Source organism: Mustelus asterias, chromosome 17, assembly GCF_964213995.1.
Source record: "Mustelus asterias chromosome 17, sMusAst1.hap1.1, whole genome shotgun sequence".
Lineage (NCBI taxonomy): Eukaryota > Metazoa > Chordata > Chondrichthyes > Carcharhiniformes > Triakidae > Mustelus > Mustelus asterias.
In genome coordinates this window covers 16,545,090-16,570,115 of record NC_135817.1, presented here as the reverse complement: position 1 = coordinate 16,570,115, position 25,026 = coordinate 16,545,090, and the positions used below count along the sequence as shown (strand labels likewise).

Sequence of the window (25,026 nt, the reverse complement as noted above, 5' to 3'; positions counted from 1 at the left end):
AAGATTTACTAGGATGCCACCGGGACTTGATGGATTGAGTTATAAGGAGAGGCTGGATAGACTGGGACTTTTTTCTCTGGAGCGTAGGAGGCTGAGTGGTGACCTTATAGAGGCCTATAAAATAATGAGGGGCATAGACAAGGTAGATAGTCAATATCTTTTCCCAAAGGTAGGGGAGTCTAAAACTAGAGGGCATAGGTTTAAGGTGAGAGGGGAGAGATACAAAAGTGTCCATGGAGGCAATTCTTTCACACAGAGGGTGGTGGGTGTCTGGAACAAGCTGCCAGAGGTAATAGTAGAGGCGGGTACAATTTTATCTTTTAAAAAGTATTTAGACAGTTACATGGGTACGATGGATATAGAGGGATATGGGTCAAATGCGGGCAATTGGGATTAGCTTCGGGGTTTTAAAAGAAAAAGGGTGGCATGGACAAGTTGGGCTGAAGGGCTTGTTTCCATGCTGTAAACCTCTATGACTCGATGTAAATCCTAAATGTTTACAGTAACCTGCAACTGGCCAGATAACAGAATGGAGACTGGGACACCCTGTGATTGATCTCCAGTGTCTCAAGTCCAAGTTGGATCCACAGGTCTCGAGAGTACATTCCCCAACATCTTCATTTCTGGTCTCTGGAAGCAGAGCACCATGTGAAAAATGCTGGAAACTGGTTCTGTATTTCAGACAGTAAGGGTCATCTCTTTAATTTTTTAAGATTTCTCTGTTCAACACGTTCTCCATTATATTTCTATAAACATGGTAACCTCACATAACTAATTTAAATTTGTTCACTCCTAAAGTCACGTGATACAATTATCCAAAGATCTATTGATTGAAGAAATGTTTTAAACAGCAATATCGTACCCTGTATACTAGTTAACCCACAATACTTTCTGCTCATGTTGAGTTATAAAATCATGGAATCCCTACAGTGCAGAAGGAGGCCATTTGGCCCATCGAGTCTGTACTGACCACAATCCCACCCAGGTCCAATCCCCATGTATTTATCCTGTTAATCCCCCGACACTATGGACAATTTGACTTTGGACTTATATTAGGAGTTATCCGAATATGAGTCATGTTTCTAACATGAAACATGGAGTCAACTTGTATTCGAGTCCTGGCATGGATTTGGACTCTGGACTGTCTGACTCGCGTGAGGCCAAATGCTGAGTCAAGGCTGACGCCAGTTCTGGGGTGAATTCGCCAGTGATTTCTTCTTTGTTAATTTTGAATCAGACAAGCATCCATAAGACTTGGCTACCATTACTGTGCTGAGTTTTGAGTGGCACTGACTTTGGAAACGTTGTAAACTGTTGTGGAGATGGGTGACTAAAAGTAGCAAGAAATAGCAAAACGCTTAGCTCATCACCAACTAACCACTAACTGACATTTTTAGGACAGTAAGCTTCCACAGTCGGCTCTTACCAGAGAATTCCGTGTGGATGGAGGATACAAAGCTTAAAAGTCTGGAAATATGTCATCCACAGGTACGTGACGATTATTACATTCAGCGCAACTATTTTATGTAAATTAAAACTCATTTCCTGTTATAATATCATTAAATCTGCTCAGGAAGCTATGGCTTTCCCAAGTGCTGCTTATATCTTTGTCATCCAATTTATCCTACCAGTAAAATGCCTCAAGGTGTTTATCTACATTCAAAGCACTCTTGAGATGAAAGTCATAGAATAGAATCATAGAATTCCTACAGTGCAGAAGGAGGCCATTCGGCCCATCGAGTCTGCACCGACCACAATCCCACCAAGGCCCTACCCCCACATATTTTTACCCACTAATCCCTCTAACCTACACATCCCAGGACTCTAAGGGGCAATTTTTAACCTGGCCAATCAACCTAACCCGCACATCTTTGGACTGTGGGAGGAAACCGGAGCACCCGGAGGAAACCCACGCAGACACGAGGAGAATGTGCAAACTCCACACAGACAGTGACCCGAGCCGGGAATCGAACCCGGGACCCTGGAGCTGTGAAGCAGCAGTGCTAACCACTGTGCTACCGTGCCGCTAAACTTAGTTCAAGTGTTCTTGAACTAAGTTTAGCAGAGGCATTAATGATTTTCAGAATGAAAATTGCCAGCTACCAGGACTCTGGTTGTAATTTGGCTCTGGTTGGGTCTTGACACATCCAGGCCAGATACTTAAAATTGCTTAGTAGTACAGAACTTGAGCATTGCTGAAAAGAGAGACAAGCTGCTGAAGCTTTTTTCTTGTGCTCAGAGGACAGACGCAAGGATTCTTAATTTCAAAGGGAACAACAATTTATATTGCATGGGAAAAAGGCACTGATTGGCCAAGGCTTTGCTATGGAGAATACACCAAGGAACTATTGTCGCCTGTGCCTTTGTTTATTTTTAAAAAGATGGCTTGCCTGAACGTGTTCCTTTTGCTTGCAAACCAATCAGCACCCTTTTCTCAAGCAGTATATATTGTTGCTCTCTTTGAAATTTGGTATTCTTGCATCTGTCCTGAGTAAGAAGTCTCACAACACCAGGTTAAAGTCCAACAGATTTATTTGGAATCACGAGCTTTTGGAACGCTGCTCCTTCATCACTGAAGAGTGTAAAATGAAAAGCTTCAACAGCATGTCTCTAATTTTTGGCGTTACTGAAAAATATTCTCCGTCTTTAGTTATTGGGCCATTTCTAAGTAGTTTGGAGTAGAAGGGTCTGAAGTTCAGATTCTTCACCAGCCCCTCTCGGCCCTTTCTTAGAATCTTAGAAAACCTACAGCACAGAGAAAGGCCATTCGGCCCATCGAGTCTGCACCGACCACAATCCCACCCAAGCCCTACCCCCATATCCACCCACTAATCCCTCTAACCTATGCATCCCAGGACACTAAGGGCAATTTTAGCATGGCCAATCAACCTAACCCGCACATCTTTGGACTGTGGGAGGAAACCGGAGCACCCGGAGGAAACCCACGCAGACACGAAGAGAATGTGCAAACTTCACACAGACAGTGACCCAAGACGAGAATTGAACCCAGGTCCCTGGAGCTGTGAAGCAGCAGTGCTAACCACTGTGCTACCGTGCCGCCCAGTTTAGACTGGGTTTAAGTTTGTGAAGGTCAGGCAGACTTGTCACAGAGGCTGAGCAAATTTGACTGACGTATTTTTAGGACAGATGCAAGAATACCAAATTTCAAAGAGAGCAACGATATATACTGCATGAGAAAAGGGTGTTGATTGGTTTGACTCCAGCTACTCTTGGAAGCTTGACGTGGGTTCCCAGGAACTCCATTTTTAAACCAGATATTCAGCAGTGAACTATTCCAGATGATGAGACGTGCGTGTATTTGAGAATTGCAAGTGAAGCCAAGTCAAACAGAATATCTAGCATAAACCTAAATATAATGACACTTCTCACTTTTTTTCCAGAGTGAATAGAGGCTAGAATAAAAGAGACATGCTATTGAAGCTTTTCGCCTTGCACTTATCAGGACAGCTCGCAACAGTTTATGCTGCAGGAGAAGATATTGTTGATTAGTTGGCAAGTGGACTCTGGTGGAGGTGTTGCTTTGGGGGATGCACCAAACAATGGCTTTTCCCCAAGCCTGCCTTTCTTGTGGCTCACTAACGCATACTTGAAGCCACGTACATTCATACATGTCATTTAGGGGTCTGCCCTTCACAATCAGAAGGAGCATGTCCAGGCATTTATGCTTTTTCCAACTAAACAAAAGCTCAGGGAACAGCCATTCCCTTGTGCATTCCCCATGGCAATGCCTTGACCAATCAGAGTCTAGTTTGAATTTGAAACAAAAGCTTGGTGATTAACAGTTAACTGTTCTCTGCTACATTCTCCATGACAACGCCGCTACCGCTCGTAGTCCACTTGCCAATCAATGAACACTCTCCTCTTGAAGTCTAAAATGATCTTTCAGGAGGTTTCACTGTTTATATTGAAATATATGTTGAACTTTTCTTTTCATTTTTGTTTTCTGATTCCATTGGGGAATGATTGTTCCTACAAGTTACTCACTGTCAGAAGATTCACAAGTATTTATTGAAGTTTTTAAAAAATTCATTCATGGGACATGGGGCATTGCTGGCTGGCCAGCATTTAGTCCAAAGATGTGCGGGTTAGGTTGATCGGCCATGCTAAAATTGCCCCTTAGTGTCCTGAGATGTGTAGGTTAGAGGGATTAGCGGGAACATGCGTAGGGATATGGGGGTTGGCCTGGGTGGGATTCTGGTCGGTGCAGACTCGATGGGCCAAATGGCCTCTTCCTGCACTGTAGAGTTTCTATAATTCTACAATTGCCCATTCCTCGTCACCCCTGAACTGAATGACTTGCTAGGCCATTTCAGCGGGTATTTGAGAGTCAACATATTGCTGTGGCTCTGGAGTCACATGTAGGCAGACTGGATAAGGACGGCAGATTTCCTTCCCTAAAGGACATTAGTGAATATTATAGAATATTAAGCAGAGAGTGAAAACCTAAATGGTGATAATTACTCACACTACACTTAACTGCACGCTTAACAGAGCCACCTCACAGATAATTCGTCCAAGTTATATTTCCAAGCTTGGTATTGTTGGTTGGTCAGATCAGGACTGATTCTTAAGCATCTGTTCTAATAACCCATTTTGTAAACTCCTCTTTCACTCTGACGACATGAGAACACTCAGGGTTCCACACTACCTTCTTCAATTAACTACCATTACTCCAAGTTTAACAGAAATCATTTGATCATGGGTTTACCTTGACTGAACTGTCACTCGAGTCATTCAGTTGGAGGCAGTTACAGAGGCCCATGCTTGGGTTATCAACAGACCACATTCATTATCCGTATTCTCAGAGTTAACCGTCCTACTGCAACTTCTCAAATGGCTGGCATCATTAACTTGTCAATTTTTATGTTGCTATGTCACTGTGGACTGTTGCAGCCACCTAACAAAGAAAGTAAGTCTGTTCTCATCTCTAAACTCTTTTAGCAACTAATTAAGAAAAGTAAAAAAAACCCTCGTGGGATGTGGATGTCACTGCAAAGTGGGGGTTTAATGTCTATCCCTAATTGAACTTGAGAAGGTGATGGTGAGCTACATTCTTGAACCACTGCAGTCAATACGGTGTAGGTACATCCACAGTGCGATTAGGGAGGACATTCTAGGATTTTGACTCAGTGACAGTGAAGGAACAGCGATATGTTTCCAAGTCAGGATGGGGTGCGACTTGGAGGGGAACCTCCAAATGGTGAAGTTCCTGTTGCCCTTGTCAAGGTAGGGATTGTGGTTTTGGAAAGTGCTGTCAGGTCTTGACAAGTTGCAGCAGTGCATCTTGTAATGCTGTCTGTTGCAGTTTCCATGGAAACATCTCGACCAATCAGAACTGACAGGCCAACTGCCCTGCACCCTTTTCTCATGCAGTATAAATTATTGTTCATTTGAAATTTGGTATTCTTGCATCTGTCCTGATGAGTGCAAGTTGAAAAGCTTTGACAGTATGTCTATTTTATTCAGCAAAGAATGAACTCTTTCCTTGCAATTTCTTTTCCTCTCTCTGTATTTTGCTCTTCATTTCTCTTCTGTAAGCAATGATTTGTATTCACTCAAATTTAGGGTGTGCTGGCAACCCACCGATATTTCACATTTATGTGTATTTATGAGAACCACCATTGAATCAAACCTTTTGCCAGTTATCCAAGGGGTGGTAAATGGTTAGCACTGCTGCCTCAGCGCCAGAGACCCGGGTTCAATTCCGGCCTTGGGTAACTGTCTGTGTGGAGTTTGCACGTTCTCCCCATGTCTGCATGGGTTTTCTCCGAGTGCTCTGATTTCTTCCCACACTCCAAAGATGTGCGGGTTAGGTGGATTGGCCGTGGTAAATTGTCCCTTAGTGTCAGAGAGATTAGCAGGGTAAATATGTGGGGTTACAGGAATAGGGCCTCGGTGGCAAACTCCATACAGGCAGTGACCTAAGCCGGAAATCGAGCCAGGGTCCCTGGCGCTGTGAAGCAGCAGTGCTAACCACTGTGCCGCCCTAGTGAAGAACATAAAGTTCCTAAATTTTTAAATGACATTAATGTCCTCTTTCTCTGCTTTTTGACCTTATTTTTATGGCCTTATTTAAAGTAATATTCCCATTTGGAGTCTGCACGTTTTCCCCGTGTCTGCATGGGTTTCCTCCGGGTGTTCTGGTTTCCTCCCACAGTCCGAAAGTGCTAGTTTGGTGCACTGGCCATGCTAAATTCTTCCTCAGTGTACCAGAACAGGCACTGGAGTGTGGCGACTAGGGGATTTTCACAGTAGTTTCATTGCAGTGTTAATGTAAACCTACTTGTGACAATAAATAAACTTAAATTTAACCCAAGGTGTAATAGTAATAAAAACAAAGTGCTGGGAAAAGGCAGGAAATCTGGCAGCATCTTTAGAGAGAAACAGCGTTTCAAGTTCAATCTGACTCCTCTTTAAAAAGAGTCATATTGGACTCGATGGTTACCCTGCTTCTCTCTCCAGTTGCTGCCAGACTTCCTGCTTGTTTCTAGCACTCTCTCTTTTTATTTTAGATTCTCAGCATCTGGGATATCTTGCTTTTATTTGGTGTACCTCTTAGTATTTTGTATATCTCAGCGTGGATTCCCCTAAATTGCTCCTTTCCAGACTGTAATGCTTGAGTTTCAGATTTTTTTCCCCCCTGAGTTCATCTCCTTTATATTTGGTATCTATCTTGTTGCTCCTCTGCAGGCTTTTCAGTCCTTGTATTACATCTGTGAAGTAACATCAGTATGAAGAAAACTACTTCAACTGTAAAGAAAGAGGTGCATTTATGTTGCACTTTTCATGACCTTGGAACATCCTAACATGCTTCAGAGCCAATCATCGAATGGTTGCAGCACAGAAGGCCCATTAAGTCCACACTCGTTCTCCACAAGAGCAATTTAGTTAGTCTCATTCCCAACCCTCTCATCATAACTGCAAATTTTTTACCTTCTCCAAGAACAAATGAAAGAATACTTTCAGTCTCTGGAATATCTCTTGCAGGCTTCCTGGTCTTATGGTCTCCTCCCAAACAGCCATCATAACCAAGTAACTATTTATTTATTTATCTATCTATTTATTTGTTAATTAGTGTCACAAGTAGGCTTATATTAACACTGCAATGAAGTTATTGTGAAAATCCCTTAGTCGCCACATTCCGGCACCTGTTCGGGTAACACTGAGGGAGAATTTACCATGGCCAATGCATCTAACCAGCACATCTTTCGGACTGTGGGAGGAAACCAGAGCACCCGGAGGAAACCCATGCAGACACTGGGAGAATGCACAGACAGTGGCCTAAGCCGAGAATCAATCCCTGGCGCTATGAGGCAGCAGTGCTAACCTCTGTGCCACCGTGCCGCCCTTCAGCAATATCAGAGATCTTGTCCCAGATTATTACTATTGCATTGTCTTCTTCTGCAGCTACCCATTGCAGAGTGCCACATTGCTTCAGCCATTTTTAAATAATGCTTAATTCATTAAAATGACTTTAAATTAAATTTCCTTTCTGCTCATTTAAAGTTGAGATGTCCCCCTTTATATTGAAATATTTGATTATCAAAGATATCTATTATTGCCGGTGCACCGTGTAGTTGAACAGGATTACAACTTGTCCTTTTTAATTTCAGGAGCGTAATATTCATAACAAAATCTTTGGTGGCTTTCTGATGAGGAAAGCTTTTGAACTGGCATGGGCAAATGCATGTGTCTATGGGTAAGAACCTTTTATTATGTGTATATTGTGTAATTTGAATTAAGAGTCTGAAAATGCAAACTCTCTGTTTCCACTTCTCTACCAAGTTTTACATTCAATGTCAGGTCCCCTTCCCGTCATCGATGTTACTGTTTTTAAAAACATATTCTACTTTCTATTTTACTGATGTGAACCTGTTTCTCCAAAATCCTACCTCTGGGCATGAGTGAGCCAGTCAAAGGGGCTGCAGTGATACAACTGCTCCCGAGCTGCAAGATTTCCCTGTTTTCCCTCCACTCATTTAATTATCAGTGGACTTTCAAAAAGTCTTTATGGACAGAAAAAACTTAGTGCTGAGTGAAGGTTTGTCCACTGGTGCCAGGATAACAGTGTAGTCTTCTTCACATCTGGTGTTTCATGCTGCTGGTTCACTGGTGTCACAGATGTGTTTCCCTCCAAACAATTGATTCAGAGTGATCGAGATTGGAATAGCTCTTCATGGCTACAGATAGAATATGGCAATGTAGAAACTAGAATAAGGGAGTTAATGAAGGCAGCAAAGTGGGTTAATATGTCTTAAGTTGAATTTTTAAATACCTTCTTGCTGTGTTTTATATCTAGAACTTTCACAAATTGCTTTCAGGGGTTCCAGACCGTACCCGATTGCTGTAGATGACATCTTGTTTCAGAAACCCGTTGAGATTGGTTCCCTGCTGTACCTTTCATCACAGGTACTGTATAGGTTTACAACATGAAGTGTCAGTGTTAGTTTGATGAAAGGCTCACTAATTCTCTCCATCTTAGTTGATCCAGTCAGTAAAAGCCAAAGCTGGGTTCACTTCACTATGTCCCATTCCCTGTGTTGTGTTAACATATTTTCTATACTTGCACCAATTTGATCTACTTTCCCAAGATGTTTCCTGAATTCACACAGCAGTGAGTATAATCTATAGAATCCCTACAGTGCAGAAAGAGGCTATTTCGACCCATCGAGTCTGCACTGACTCTCTGAAAGAGTATCCCACCCTGGCCCATTCCCCTCTCTGCCCTATCCCTGTAACTCCATGCATTTACCATGACTAATCACCTAACCTATACATGTTTGCACACTAAGGGGGCGATTTAACGTGACCAATCCACCTAACCCGCACATCTTTGGACACTGGGAGGAAACCGGAGCACCCGGAGGAAACCCACGTAGACAGGGAGAGAGAGTGCAAACTCCACACAGACGTCACCCAAGGCTGAAATTGAAGGGGGTCCCTGGCGCTGTGAGGCAGCAGCGCTAACCACTGTGCTGCCTGTGAGTCGAATTTGTGCCAGACCAAACAGTCACTTCAGGCTATGTTTACATTTAACAATTAGACTGAATTGGGCCAGCCAAATTGGGCACCTTAGCAACAAATTTATACATTGTGTTATGTGGCATAATATTTTTATTATAGAGCAACACTTCATCCTCAACCAGATTCACCAAAACGGATTATCTGGTCATTATCGCGTTGCTATTTATGGGAGCTTACTGTGCACAAATTGGCTACCTCATTTCCTCCATTGCATTATTTCTCAATACTGAGGAAATTAAGGGATGTGGGGATAGTGCAGGAAGGTAGAGTTGAACCATAACATCCCTACAGAGCAGAAAGAGGCCATTGGGGTGGCACGGTAGCACAGTGGTTAGCACTGCTGCTTCACAGCTCCAGGGACCTGGGTTCGATTCCCGGCTTGGGTCACTGTCTGTGTGGAGTTTGCACATTCTCCTCGTGTCTGCGTGGGTTTCCTCCAGGTGCTCCGGTTTCCTCCCACAGTCCAAAGATGTGCGGGTTAGGTTGATTGGCCATGCTAAAATTGCCCTTAGTGTCCTGGGATGTGTAGGTTAGAGGGATTAGTGGGTAAATATAAAGGGGTATGGGGGTAGGGCCTGGGTGGGATTGTGGTCGGTGCAGACTCGATGGGCCGAATGGCCTCTTTCTGTGCTGTAGAGTTTCTATGATTCTATGATTCATTCGGCCCATCGATCTGCACCAACTCTCTGAAAGAGCACCCACCCAGGCCCTCCCTTCCACCCTATCCTCGTACCCCCTGCATTTACTATGGCGAATCCACCTCACCTCCACATCTTTGGAGGTAGATCAACCACAAACATTGAATGGTGGAACAGATGCAGAGGGAAGTTTCATATTTATATCTTGTGTCTATTGACTACCAAATGTTTTGGATTATCCAGAGATCCGGTAGGGCACAGCTTCACAGTGGCTAGCACTGCTGCCTCACAGCGTCAGGGATTCAGGTTCAATTCCAGCCTCGGGTGACTGTGTGGTGTTTGCACATTCGCCCCATGTCTGCGTGGGTTTCCTCCAGGTACTCCAGTTTCCTTCCACACTCCAAAGATGTGCAGGTTAGGTGGATTGGACATGCTAAATTGCCCCTTAATATCAGGGGGATCAGCTGGGTAAATATGTGGGGGTTACAGGAAAGGGCCTGGGTGGGATTGTTGTCAGTGCAGGCTTGATAATTGATAATTGTAAGCCTTTCTTTAGTGACCTAGTAACAAACTGTATTTTAAAAGGTACACCCAGTACATACTGGATGCCCCACATTGCTCCAGGTCACTTTGATTTGATTTATTATTGTCACATGTATTGAGATACAGTGAAAGTATTGTTTCTTGTGCACTATACAGACAAAGTATACTGTACATGGAGTACATAGGGGAGAAAGAAAAGAGCTGGATGCAGAGTGTAGTGTTACAGTCCGATCTGGGGTGTAGAACATAGAACAGTACAGCACAGTACAGGCCCTTCGGCCCTCGATGTTGTGCCGAGCTTTGTCCAAAACCAAGATCAAGCTATCCCACTCCCTATCATTCTGGTGTGCTCCATGTGCCTATCCAATAACCGCTTGAAAGTTCCTAAAGTGTCCGACTCCACTATCACAGCAGGCAGTCCATTCCACACCCCAACCATTCTCTGAGTAAAGAACCTACCTCGGACATCCCTCCTATATCTCCCACCATGAACCTTATAGTTATGCCCCCTAGTAACAGCTACATTCACCCAAGGAAATAGTCTCTGAACGTCCACTCTATCTATCCCCCTCATCATCTTATAAACCTCTATTAAGTCGCCTCTCAACCTCCTCCGCTCTAAAGAGAAAAGCCCTAGCTCCTTTAACCTTTCCTCATAAGATCTATCCTCCAAACCAGGCAGCATCCTGGTAAATCTCCTTTGCACTCTTTCCAGTACTTCCACATCCTTCTTATAGTGAGGTGACCAGAACTGCACACAATATTCCAAATGTGGTCTCACCAAGGTCCTGTACAGTTGCACGGCTCTTAAACTCAAACCCCCTGTTAATAAACGCTCACACATTATAGGCCTTCTTCACGGCTCTATCCACTTGAGTGAAACCTTCAGCGATCTGTGGATATGAACCCCAAGATCTCTCTGTTCCTCCACATTCCTCAGAACCCTGCCATTGACCCTGTAATCCGCATTCAAATTTGTCCTACCAAAATGAATCACCTCGCACTTATCAGGGTTAAACTCCATCTGCCATTTTTCAGCCCAGCTCTGTATCTATCAATGTCTCTTTGCAGCCTACAACAGCCCTCCACCTCATCCACTACTCCACCAATCTTGGTGTCATCAGCAAATTTACTGACCCACCCTTCAGCCCCCTCCTCCAAGTCATTGATAAAAACCACAAATAGTAGAGGACCCAGCACTGATCCCTGTGGTACACCGCTGGTAACTGGTCTCCAGTCTAAAAATTTTCCATCCACCACCACCCTCTGTCTTCTATGAGATAGCTAGTTACTTATCCAATCGGCCAACTTTCCCTCTATCCCACACCTCCTTACTTCCTTCATGAGCTGACCATGGGGGACCCTATCAAACGCCTTACTAAAATCCATGTATATGACATCAACTGCTCGACCTTCATCAACACACTTAGTTACCTCCTCAAAGAATTCAATTTCTTCCCTTCACGAATCCGTGTTGACTATCCCGGATTAAGCTACATCTTTCTAAATGGTCATAAATCCTAACCCTCAGGACCTTTTCCATGAACTTACTGACCACCGAAGTAAGACTAACTGGCCTGTAATTACCCGGGTCATTCCTATTTCCTTTCTTGAACAGAGGAACAACATTCGCCACTCTCCAGTCCTCTGGCACTATCCCCGTGGACAGTGAGAAAATGACAGTAGATTGAGTAGTACATTGACAGTAGACAGGGTGTAGAGAAAGATCAACTTAATATATGACAGGTTCATTCAAAAGTCTGATGGCAGCAGGGAAGAAGCGGTTGGTACGTGATATCAGACATTTATATCTTTTTCCTGGTGGAAGAAGATTGAAGAGAGTATGTCCGGAGTGTGTGGGATCCTTGATTATGTTGGCTGCTTTTCTGAGGCAGTGGGAAGTATAGACAGAGTCAGTGGATGTGAGGCTGGTTTGCGTGATGGACTGGGCTTCGTTCATGACCCTTTGTAGTTTCTTGCAATCTTGGACAGAGCAGAAGCCATACCAAGCTGTGATACATCTGGAAAGTTTGCTTTCTATGGGGCATCTGTAAAAATTGGTGAGCGTCATAACAAACATTGCTCCAGGTTTAAAAGATATTCGGTGCTACTGAACTGGAAACTGATGAGTACAATTCCTGTCTGTAAAACTGACTGAACAATCAAAACCTGAGAAACAAATAAAGTTTGACTCATCATTCCACAGTCAGGAAACATTTACTTAAAAAAGCGTCAATGAAATGACTCAGATTATGTTCTGAATTTTTTTGTCTACCTTCTTGTTTTACCAGTAACAAAGACTTATGCTAAATAAAGTTTGTAATGAAATAAATTTTTTGAAAAGCTATATTTCACAAGCATGTCATAAAACTTTTTCAATCCATGCCCTATTTGTAACTCACCAACAGTGTTTCCCACTGGAGACCTGACACCCTATTAGATGTTGCAACTCTTCTCCAGCCTTTCTCTCAGTAATATCTGTTGAGCTGACCTGGAAGTAGGCTACAACTTCAAGGGCATCACTATCAGTCTGTGCAGACACTGTCTGGACTACAGGTCCTTAATACATGGCTTCCCAGAGGGTGGATATTACCACTAAGTCAGCAATGCTCTGCCATTGAGTAGACCAGGGTGAGTGAAGCTGCACTGCCCCAGGTGCTACCCGCCAGTTTCTGCATGAAATTCACTCTTGTTTTGACATTGGCTCCAGGGTTCTGGAGGTGTTGCCGGTCAGTCAATGTCAAGAGTGATGCCAAAATGTTTTGGATTCTGGGTGAGTGGTCAGCCACAGAACTGGACACACAGTTCATCCTTGGCTTTTGAGTTGTTCAGGTGGAAGGTGAAATATCAGGGTGGCACAGTGACACAGTGGTTAGCACTGCCTCACAGCGCCAGGGACCCCGGGTTCAATTCCGGCCTCGAGTCACTGTCTGTGAGGAGTTTGCACATTCTTCCCGTGTCTGTGTGGGTTTCCACCGGGTGCTCTGGTTTCCTCCCACAGTCCAAAGATATGCGGGTTAGGTTGATTGGCCATGCTAAATTGACCCTTAGTGTCAGGGGATTAGCAGGGCACATGCATGGGGCTAGGGGAATAGGGCCTGGGTGGGATTGTGGTCGGTGCAGACTCGATGGGCCAAATGGCCTCCTTCTGCACTGTAGGGATTCTAAGCATTGACAACCTTGGTGATTTTTGGTCACAATCTCCATTCTCTGAAGTCAGCTTCCAGGGAAAGTAAATATTTAATGAGTGTTTGTTCATCATCCTGAAATCCTTTGGCTTGGCCAGCCTGGGTCATGTTTTCAGCATGTATGAAGAGCTGTGGCTTTGTGGGAGGGAGGTCATAGGGCTCCTCAAAATGGCGCCCCGTGGTATGCATGTTGAAGAGCGCCATGCTAGGATTGATCCCTATGGGAGTCCATTGGTTATCTGTGGGTAGTTGATCTGATTTCCAAGGTGTACAAGGGACTGCTCATCATGGAGCTGCTTGGTTGTAGAGGTTTCCACACAGCAGCTGATTTGGAGAGTTTCAGCAGCATTCCCGTGTGCATTTCTCTGTCATAGACATGGGATAAATCAGCACAGGCCGTCGCTTCCTGTGGTCAGACCTTTCTGGAAACCAGCCTAATCGATTGAAGTCGATGTCAGGACCTCCTCTGAGCAGTTGCAGACTGAGCAAAATCCTTGCTTCCCATGACCACCTCCCCAGTGAAACCCGGCTGGTCGGTCTCCACCTCCTCCTCCGCCAAAAGGTCTCCTTGCTGTTATGCCAGGTTGTGCAAGGCACCACCACAATGCGGAGACAATATCAGAGGGCTGAAATGTGAATATAGAGAGTTAGGCAGAAGGCTAAAGTGCAGGACCTCGAAGGTAGTAATTTCAGGACTACTACCAGTGCCATGTGCTAGTGAGAGTAGGAATAGGAGGATTAGGCAGATGAATGCCTGGCTTGAGAGCTGGTGCAGGGGGCAGGGATTTCAATTTTTGGATGATTGGGATCTTTTCTGGGGAAGAGCTGATCTGTTCAAGAGGGATAGGTTACATTTGAACTGGAGGGGGACTAACATCCTGGCGGGGAGATTTGCGAGAGCCACTCGGGAGGGTTTAAACTAGTTTGGCAGGGGGTGGGATCCAAAGCAGTAGGGAGACAGAAGAGAAGTTTGAGGACAGCACGGAAGTTAAAGAGAGCACATTAATTAGTAAAGGCAGTGTCAGTAATCCTAGTACCAGACAGATTAGACAGAAGCAAGACAGAGAGCAAGGGAAGTCCAGATTAAACTGCATTTATTTCAATGCAAGACGCCTGACGGGCAAGGCAGATGAACTCAGGGCATTGATGGGTACGTGGGACTGGGATATTATAGCAATTACTGAAACATGGCTAAGGGAGGGACAGGACTGGAAGCTTAATATTCCAGGGTACTGATGCTATAGGAAAGATAGAACAGGAGGTAAGAGAGGAGGGGGAGTTGCACTTTTGATTAGGGAAAGCATCACGGCCGTACTGAGAGGGGATATATCCGAGGGTTCGGCCCCTGAGTCTATATGGGTAGAACTGAGAAATAAGAAGGTGGAAATTACTTTGATAGGTTTGTACGATATAGTCAGTGGGAAATTGAGGAGCAAATATGTAAGGAGATTACAGATAGCTCCAAGAAAAATAGGGTGGTAATAGTCGGAGATTTTAATTTTCCCAACATTGACTGGGACAGCCATAGTATTAGAGGGTTGGATGGAGAGAAATTTGTTGAGTGTATTCAGGAGGAATTTCTCATTCAGTATGTGGATGGCCCGACGAGAGAGGGGGCAAAACTTGACCTCCTCTTGGGAAATAAGGAAGGGCAGGTGACAGAAGTGTTAGTGAGGGATCGCTATGGCTATGTATGCCCGGACTCTATGGCTATGTATGCCCAGACTCTATGGCTATGTATGACTCTATGGCTATATTGGAGGGCCCTGCCAGAGCAGCCCAGGCACCTGAACCACATTTTGAGGAGCCCTATGCACCACTCCATGATTGACCGGGTGACAATGTGCACCTCATTATATCAGGTCTCCGCCTCAGTCTCAGGCCTCTGCACAGATGTCATCAGCCAAGTCCAAAGCGGGTACCCCATTTTCCCCATGAGCCATCCCTGCATCCTGGGCTCCTCCTCAAAGACTTCTGGGAGCTCCTCAATATAAAACTGTCATGCACACTGCCGGGAGGGGTGTCTGGCGCAAGTGTGCATGATGGTCAGCTGATGGTCCCACACCAATTGCACATTGGTGGAATGGAAGCCCTTTCTGTTCATGAATCTTCCAGGATTTTTCTCCGGAGCCTTGAAGGTGATGTGGGTGCAGTCTATAGCCCCTGCACATTTGGCATCCCCACGATGGTCGTGAATCCTGCAGCCCAGGCTTCGTGCTGAGTCTGACCCAGGTCAAATTTAATGTACTGGTCAGTACGGGCATACATGGCATCCGTGACCTTCACACACTTGTTGATGGATGGATTGGGAAATGTCACATGGAAAATGCAAGAGTTACTTTCAGTTTGGCTAGTTAGAAGCTTTTGGACTCCAGACTGAAAACAGTGCTTGTGTCTCCCTGGTATTCGAAATTCTGCTGGCTCGTTAGAAGCTATTTGGATTGCAGACTGGGAGAATCTTGTCTCTCTGGAGTGAAAATTTTGCTGTCGGTGATTTGCTAGCTGGAAGCTAAAGTCGAGCAGTGGCTCTATCTCTACTTCGAGGTGTGCTGGGAGCTCCAGGATAGAAACATAGAAAACTACAGCATAAAACAGGCCCTTCGGCCCCACAAGTTGTGCCGAACATATCCCTACCTTTTAGGCCTACCTATAACCCTCCATCCTATTAAGTACAATGTACTCATCCAGGAGTCTCTTAAAAGACCCTATTGAGTTTGCCTCCATCACCACTGACGGCAGCCGATTCCACTCACCCACCACCCTCTGTGTGAAAAACTTCCCCCTAACATTTCCCCTGTACCTAACCCCCAGCACCTTAAACCTGTGTCCTCTAGTAGCAGCCATTTCCACCCTGGGAAAAAGCCTCTGAGAGTCCACCCGATCTATGCCTCTCAACATCTCATATGCCTCTATTAGGTCTCCTCTCATCCTACGTCTCTCCAAGGAGAAAAGACCGAGCTCCCTCAGCCTATCCTCATAAGGCATGCCACTCAATCCAGGCAACATCCTTGTAAATCTCCTCTGCACCCTTTCAATCTTTTCCACATCCTTCCTGTAATGAGGCGACCAGAACTGAGCACAGTACTCCAAGTGGGGTCTGACGAGGGTCTTATATAGCTGCATTATTATCCCCGGACTCCTAAACTCAATCCCTCGATTGATAAAGGCCAGCACACCATACGCCTTCTTAACCATCTCCTCCACAAAATAGGGAATGTCAGTTTCAATTCTCCATCTCAAGGACTGATTCACAGCAAGTGTTGCAAAGCTGCAAGATCCAGCATCACATGAGCATACTTTCTGTGCTAAGGCTAGAATGAGGGGGCAAGTCTGTAAAAATGTTTGTGTTAGGATAGCATTCTTAGTTGTTAAGATTTCTACAATATCATGTTTTTTATCTTGTTTGTAATTGGTAAAAATTATTGCTAAGTATCTTATTATATGTTAACTGTATTCTTAAATCAACTTTGTTTGATAAAAGCTCCCTAGTGGGTCACTTGAATCATACCCGGAGTGAAACACCTTATGCTTACCTCCGCCAAATTCAAAGTGTAAAACCTCTGGTCTAGTCTGACTTCATAAAATACCTTGGAGTTTCTGACCTGGATTATCACAGGATTAGCACAAGCTGAATGGCCTACGCTGTTTCTATTTCTTATGGTCAATCCTCTCTGCTGTTTGCTGTCACTTTGAGGCATCATTCATCAAGGGACTCAGAGTGCCTTTGACACATAGGGGTCTTTATTATCCCTGTGTTCTTTTAATTTTTGATTTGATTTATTATTGTCACATGTATTGGTATACGGCGAAAAGTATTGTTTCTTGCAAGCTATACAGACAAAGCATACCGTTCATAGAGAAGGAAATGAGAGAGTGTAGAATGTAGCGTTACAGTCATAGCTAGGGTGTAGGGAAAGATCAACTTAAAGGAAGGTAGGTCCATTCAAAAGTCTGATGGCATCAGGGAAGCTCTTTTTGAGTCGGTTGGTACGTGACCTCAGACAAATTTGGTGTCTCCCAGTTTGAGAAATTTAGTAAAGTGGATGGAGTTTTTTTTGGGGGGGCCGGGGGAGGGTGGAGGGATCCAGTTAATGATGTGAGTATCCTAGGTGCCCATCCACAGATTCCAGTGTAGTTTTGGCTTTGAGTTTATGTATGGTAGTTGTGGCTAATGAGAGTTGAGTGTTGTCTGCTGTTGGGAGTGGGGGAGTAGGTAGGGATGATGGACAGCACTCATCAGCACCACATCAGTGGTCAGGAAGCAAAGATCAAGTGAGTAGTCCTTCTGCCTGGTCACATGGAATGTGCCAAGCGGCTTTGCATCGTGTACAAGTTTTATGTCGGACACAGAGAGAGGTCCAGTCTGACAGTTGTTCTCCTGCAGAGTGTTGTTGCTGAGGTTACTCCTGTATATGCTGTTGAAGTTGCCAGAATAGAAGGTTGGGTGTGCTGCAGGCTGTATTATGATGTTGGGCCACAACACATTGGTGGTTTGTACATATTTGTGATGGTCAGCTTGCCCTATTTTGGAGATGGAGTAGGGGTCATCTGCAGCTTTCCTTGATGTAAGTTGCCAGGCCGTGTTTCGATTCTCTCACCTGAAATGCCACCGTCCCTGCCAGACTGCACCACCTCTCGATGACGCACCTCCTTGTTCACTGCAAACATCCCCAACCACAACCTGGGAACTGACCCGAGTGGCGAAGGCCCAGGTTTCAACCTTCCCTAGAAAATCTGGACAACCCTCACACTCGAGGACAGCGCAGAGAAAATGTGGCCACTTACCCCATACGTGGGACATTTGGAATAGCTCAAATTGTAACTGGCCGTCCAAGTCACACCATCACCTATGTACTGAACCCCTGCTCTGAGGGATCCGTTCCTGGTGGCATCACAACCATTCACACTGCGTCAGCTGAAGCTGCTGGATGGATTGTTAACCTCGACATCAAACTAAAGCTCCTTCCCCAGTGAACAAACAATGGTCTTCAACTGCAGTTTATCCTTGTCTCTTCCTGAGTGTAAGGCATTATTGGCACCAGTTAATCACCTTTGAAAGGAGCTGTGAAACAGATTAAACCATAAACTGTAACTTGGGTAAATCTGTGCAATGCTCTAACTGTTAGGAGTTTTAACAGAAAGAGAGGATAGTGGTTTGCACACAGAGATTTAAAGTAACACACAGCAGGTTTTATTGAAAGTAAAACAGCGGCACGCCGGCACAGTGGTTAGCACTGCTGCCTCACAGCGTCAGGTACCCGCATTCGATTTCTGGCTTGGGTCACTATCTGTGTGGAGTTTGCACGTTCTCTCCGTGTCTGCGTGGGTTTCCTCCAGGTGCTCCAGTTTCCTCCCACACTCCAGATATGTGGGTTAGGTTGATTGGCCATGCTAAATTGCCCTTTAGTGACAGGGGTATAGGCAAGGTAAATATGCAGGGTTACAGGGATAGGGCCTGAGTGGGATTGTGGTTGGTGCAGATTCAATGGGCCAAATGGTCTCCTTCTGCACTGTTGGGATTCTATGTAGCATCTTTCACACAGTCAGTCCTGAGCTTATGCTCCAGAATATCTATGAACAATAAGATAAGAGAGCTGCTGTTTGTTCAGACATTTTGTTATTGAAAATCCTGAAGGAATGCAAGAAGTTGGAGGGCTAATCTTAACAAATGTATTCTGCCCCTTGCTCAGGTTAACCAGAATCGACAGAGAGGTCGGCATCACTTCACTCTCTCTATGATGACTGGCAGCAAGGTTCCCCAGTGGTACAATGCATTCATAAACATATCCGAGCATCCGTTTCATAATCGGGTAATTTGCACGTCCAACAGGCTGAAACAAGCTGCTTAGTTTTCAATTTGCTTATTATAGGTTGTCTCCTTGTGATTACTTATTGCAAGAACATTGAGAACTTATTTATTAAGGACATTGAAGTCTAATAAGATGAATGAGCTATTTTGTATTTCATTAATAATGTCATTTCCTCTCTCCATAGGTGTGTTACACTGAGGGCAACTGTATCCAGGTCAGAGTGCACAGTGAGGTGGTAGACCCAGCCACAAACCAGCATAGTACCACCAATGTTTTCCATTTCACCTTTGGTTCTGAGAAAGAGGTGAAGCTGGTTATCCCAAAGACCTATGGAGGTAATGATATATTTCTGATTTTAGCCAGGCTTCTGATCAAGGCAGAGCTTCAGTTGTCTCTTCACAATGGTTACAGTTTAGTGATAAGATTCTGGATGTAACTTTCCTGTTAATTATGTTGATTACTTAGCTTTTTGGTTTTAATGCTCACTATTTGACAAGCAAATTCCAGTAATGCAATATGCCCTCTGTAAATGGAGGGGATTGTACTTCAGGGTATAATCCATGTTGCACATACATCAATGTGCCATCTAGTTGTGACAGAATATGCAGGAAATACTAAACATGAAATTATTTGCAGTTGGTGTTCTGAAGTAGGTCAGGCATGTTTCATTAATGGATGAGTTATCGCAACAAGAAATGATAGTCATTATAATTAAAGTACTTTTCTGCTCTCTAATTGGTGTTGAAACTGGCAAGACCATATTTATTCCCCATCCTTAACAACTTTGTGTTTGCTGACCACTTTAGAGTCAATATGTAGAGTGAGTCTGGAGCATGCTGCGTATTCCTCTGATTTGACTGAATACATCTTGAATGCTTATATTTGTCAACAGTTCCCAAATCTCTGACACTGCTGACACCGGTTTTCTCCCACAGTCTGAAAGATGTGCTGGTTAGATGCGTTGACCATGCTAAATTCTCCCTCAGTGTACCTGAACAGGAGTGTGGCGACTGGGGGATTTTCACAGTAACTTCACTGTGGTGTTAATGTAAGCCTACTTGTGACACTAATAAACTTTACTTTTACTTTGCTACTTTAGACGGTAAAGGGCGACTTTCTGAGAAGCTCAGATATAGGCCAAGGTGCAGCATGTCCTTGAAGCTTGAGTCTGAAACCTACTCTTTGACCAATCCCATTGCACACCCAACACCCGCATGCCTGTATACCTAACATGTGCACGCTCACACACCCAGCACACGCCTGGCGTGGTACGTGTACACACTCACACTCTTTACGCACGCACACTCTTTGCGCAGTGCGCGCACACACTGCGCAAAGAGTGTGCGTGCGTAAAGAGTGTGAGTGGCATGATGTGCACCCCCCCCAGCATGCATACCCGTGACATGCGTGCACCTCCGGCCCGGATCCTGCGCATGGTTGTGTACACTACACAGCGCACAGATACAAACTTCAGGAATTCCACCATATTATAAGGGCCTGCTGGAAGCTGATGAACACAAGACAGGAGCTTCCTCACAGACAGTGGAAGAGTGATCTCTGGCTTGTTCTCATGTACATCAGATTGTCTAGTCTAGGACAGCATTGAGTACCAATCCCATCAACTGCACTCGATTGGACTGGCTGAGCAGAGGAGGAAATGAGAGGGAGTTCATTCACGAATAATCAAAGGACTGATCTTAGAATCATGACGCCCTGCAATCGACAAAACAGTTCCTCTGGCTGCTGCTTTCTTTCCTGTTTTACAAAGATATGTTGCTGAATTGGAGATATTGAGCATAAGTTATTAAAAAGATGTCCATCGGTTTGATGATCTGGTTTCTACTTACAGAATCTATGCTTTACTTGGATGGGAAACGACACTTTAATGCCTCCACGATGTGAAGTCTGGCAAGCTGACCCCCCAGCCGATTAAACAAAAAATATTCGTCTGAAATGTCAGATGATTGTTAATGATATTTGTTTTTGCAGATTTGGGAATTTTAAAAAGTGACTTTATATCTTTATTCCAATATTTAAATGCTTTCCAGTTACTTTACTAACTTTAATAATATGAGTATCGCTGGAAAACAGACGCATCGAAGCTTTTCATTTTGCACTCTAACAGTCACAGAGGTTTACAGCTTGGAAACAGGCCCTTCAGCCCAACTTGTCCATGCTGCTCAGTTTTTACCATTAAGCTAGTCCCAATTGCCCATATTTGGCCCATATCCCTCCATACCAATCTTACCCATGTAACTGTCTAAATGCCTTTTAAAAGACAAAATTGTACCCACCTCATCACAACATTTACAAGAAAAATGAATATAAAGGGCACAACAAGTTACTTTCCTACCTATCTTTGTGTCAGTAGCAAATTTAGCAACCATACATTCAGTCGCTTCATCCAAATCATTGATATAATTTGAAAATGGTTCAGGTCTCAGCACTGTCACACTCCATTCATCATATCTTGCCAATCCAAACTTGACCCATTTATGCCTATTGGCAATGGACTGTGATTGATAGAGGCATTGCAATGACTTGATGAATGCAAGACAAAGCTTTTTTCCAGCTCATGTACTGTATTTCCAAATTACTAACTTTAATAGTACAATTATTAAAAGTTGTTTCTGTTTACTGCATGCAATATAGGAGAAACATGTATTTAACTGCATAGTGAATGCCATGACAAAATCTCAAGGATGGAACTGACTTGGTGATCACAACACCTGACAATCTAATATCTGACATTTGTCTGAAAATCCTCTTTTGTTTTAATACAGACATCAATGCAGCATATAGGGGACCACAGATAACACATTAGATGTCCATCCACCATTATCAGCAACAGTGATGCTTTAGTCCTTTCAGACCCTTAGCTGTGTTTTTATATCCAGGCTTCAATGGGGTGGAATGTGTTACTTGTGGTTTTCAGTATTCGGTGTCAGGGAAGCCTTGTTATGTGGGGAAAATGTCAAGGTATTGTTTATTTTATATATTTTCCTTGAAAATGAAACACTGCATTAAAACTGTATTTGTTACAAGCAAACAGAGTGCTGGAAAATCTCAGCAGCATCTGTGGAGAGAAACAGAGTGAAAGTTGTCTGTATGACTCCTCTTCAGAGCTTTGATATAAGTAGGTTTCCGTTTAGTCAAAGCAAATTCATGCATAGGAACTGAAACATGGTGGGGTTTTATTTTTTTTACTCGTCTGTATTTATATACAAATATATTTGCACTAATTTCTAGCTAACTACGTATTGATGTTCTGGGGGAAGAAAAGTCTGCAGTGTATATGTCAGTTTATATTTATAGGGTGTCACAGGAACCTGTTTAAAATGAATTAGCTCTGGTGTTAAAGTATTGCTGAACAAAATAGTTATTATTATATGTCTTAATGGTTTGAACAACTGCCTATGGTGCCCACAATGATTTTAACCTTCTCCGTGTAAAATGCAAAACATTGTGTTGTAGATCAAAAAACAAAATGCTGGAAAATCTCAGCAGGTCTAGCAGCATCTGCAAGGACAGAAAAGAGCTGACGTTTTGAGTCCAGATGACCCTTTGCCAAAGCCATTGTGTTGTAGATATTCAGCTAAAGGGGATCACTGTAAACCTTGAGTTTAATTTAATTTAGGCTGGACGAGATGAATTTGGGAGGAGGGGTAGACCATTTGGTCCCTGGAGTCTGTGCTGCCTGTCCAACCTTTTCTCATAAGATAACCTCCGCCATTCAGGTATCAGTCGAGTGAACCTTCTCTGAACTGCTTCCAACATAGGGGCGGCACAGTAGCACAACGGTTAGCACTGCTGCCTCACAGCGCCAGGGACCCAAGTTTGATTCCCGGCTTGGGTCACTGTCTGTGTGGAGTTTGCACGTTCTCCCTGCGTCTGCGTGGGTTTCCTCTAGGTACTCCGGTTTCCTCCCATATTCTGAAAAACGTGCTGGTTAGGTGCATTGAGCCAAACAAGCGCCGGACTGTGGCAACTAGGGGAATTTCACAGTAATTTCATTGCAGTGTTAATGTAAGCCATACTTGTGACTAATAAACTTTACTTTACCAACATCCCTTCTTAAATAAGGAGACCAAAACTGTACTCCAAATGTGGTCTTACCAATGCCCTGTACAATTGTATCAAAACCTCCCTACTTTTATATTCCATTCTCTTTGCAATAAACAATAACATTTCATTTGCTTTCCTAATCACTTGCTGTACCTGTGTACTATTTTTTCCTGATTCATGCACCAGGATATTCAGATCCCTCTGTACCTCATGATTCTGTAATCGCTCTCCATTTAAATAAAATACTGCTTTTCTATTCTTCCTGCAACGTGGACAAGTTCACTTTTTCCTACATTATACTCCATCTTTCAATTTTTCTTTCTACTCACTTAACCCTTTGCATACTCTTTATGTCATCTTCACAATTTATTTCCCTATCTTTTTGTTATTAACAAATTTAACAACCATACATAAGGTTGCTTCATTGATATAAATTGTAAATGGTTGAGGCCCCAGCATTGATCCCTGTGGTACTCCAACCTGAAAATGACCCATTTATCCCTATTCTCTATTTCCTGTTAGCTAACCAATTGTCTATCTATGCTAATATATTACAAAGAACAAAAAAAGAACAAAGAACAGTACAGCACAGGAACAGGCCCTTCAGCCCTCCAAGCCTATGCCGTTCATGATGCCTGCCTAAACTAAAACCATATGCTCTTACGGAGTCCGTATCCTTCCATTCCCATCCTATTCATGTATTCATCTGGATGCCCCTTAAATGCCGTTATTGTACCTGCTCCCACCACCACCCCGGTCAGCGTGTTCTAGACATTCATCACCCTGTGTAAAAAAAAAACTTGCCTCACACATCTCTAAACGTCTACCCATGCACCTTAAACCTATGTCCCCTATACTTGACTTTTCTACCCGAGGAAAGAGCATCTGACTATCCACCTATAATCTTGTAAACCTCTATCAGGTTGCTCCTCAGCCTCCGTCATTGCCTCCTACACCATGAGCTCTTATTTTCCATAGTAATCTATGGTGTTAAATGCCTTTTGGAAATTTTTGTACAGCACATCCACAGGTTCCTCTTTATCAATGTTGCTTGTTATTCCTCAACAAATTCCAATAAATTAGTCAAATATGGCTTCCGTTTCACAAAACCATGTGGACTCTGCCTGATTAGACTGAGATTTTCTAAATGTCTTGTTATAACCTCCTTAATAATGGGAGAATCTATGATGGGTGTTAAGTTAACTACCCAGTAGTTTCCTGCCTTCTGTCTCCCTCCTTTCTTGAGTAAAATAATCAGATTTGTCATTTTCCAAACTGATTGTTTTAAATTCCTTCCTTTTAGCTCCTGATTTGTATTATTTCCAGGATGTTATTTGTATCCTGTACATTCTTTAATGTTCTTTACATGCTGTCCAATCTTCTGACCTGCCAATCATCTTCGCAGAATTGTATGTTTTTTTAACTTTCTTAGTAAGAACAAAGAAGAATAAAGAAAATTACAGCACAGGAACAGACTCTTCAGCCGATCATGCTGCCCGACTGAACTAAAACCCCCTACCCTTCCAGATGTTACATCCATTCCCATTTTTTTCTCACTAGAATGTATCTTTTCTAAGTGTTACGAAATATCCCCTTAAATTTCTCTGCATCTCTACTGAGCTTTCCCATAATCTAATTACTCAATTCACTTTAGCCAGTTCTGTCTTCATGCCCTCATAATTGCCCTTGTTTAAGTTTAAAACTAGTCTTTGATCCATTTCTCTCTCCTTCAAACTG

The 25,026-nt window shown here is 43.6% G+C and overlaps 1 protein-coding gene across 1 annotated transcript in view; it reads left to right on the top strand.

The window, feature by feature from the left end:
• Window positions 1-23,844, top strand: part of LOC144506347 (acyl-coenzyme A thioesterase 9, mitochondrial-like) — an 82,606-nt gene extending 58,762 nt beyond the window's left edge. The window contains exons 11-15 of the mRNA XM_078232325.1: window positions 1,398-1,488; window positions 7,635-7,720; window positions 8,343-8,430; window positions 19,409-19,559; window positions 21,074-23,844. Of these exons, the coding sequence (XP_078088451.1) occupies window positions 1,398-1,488; window positions 7,635-7,720; window positions 8,343-8,430; window positions 19,409-19,559; window positions 21,074-21,126 (469 nt within the window). The 3' untranslated portion in view covers window positions 21,127-23,844. The remainder of the gene's footprint in view (window positions 1-1,397; window positions 1,489-7,634; window positions 7,721-8,342; window positions 8,431-19,408; window positions 19,560-21,073) is intronic.
• Window positions 23,845-25,026: the final 1,182 nt, after the last annotated feature.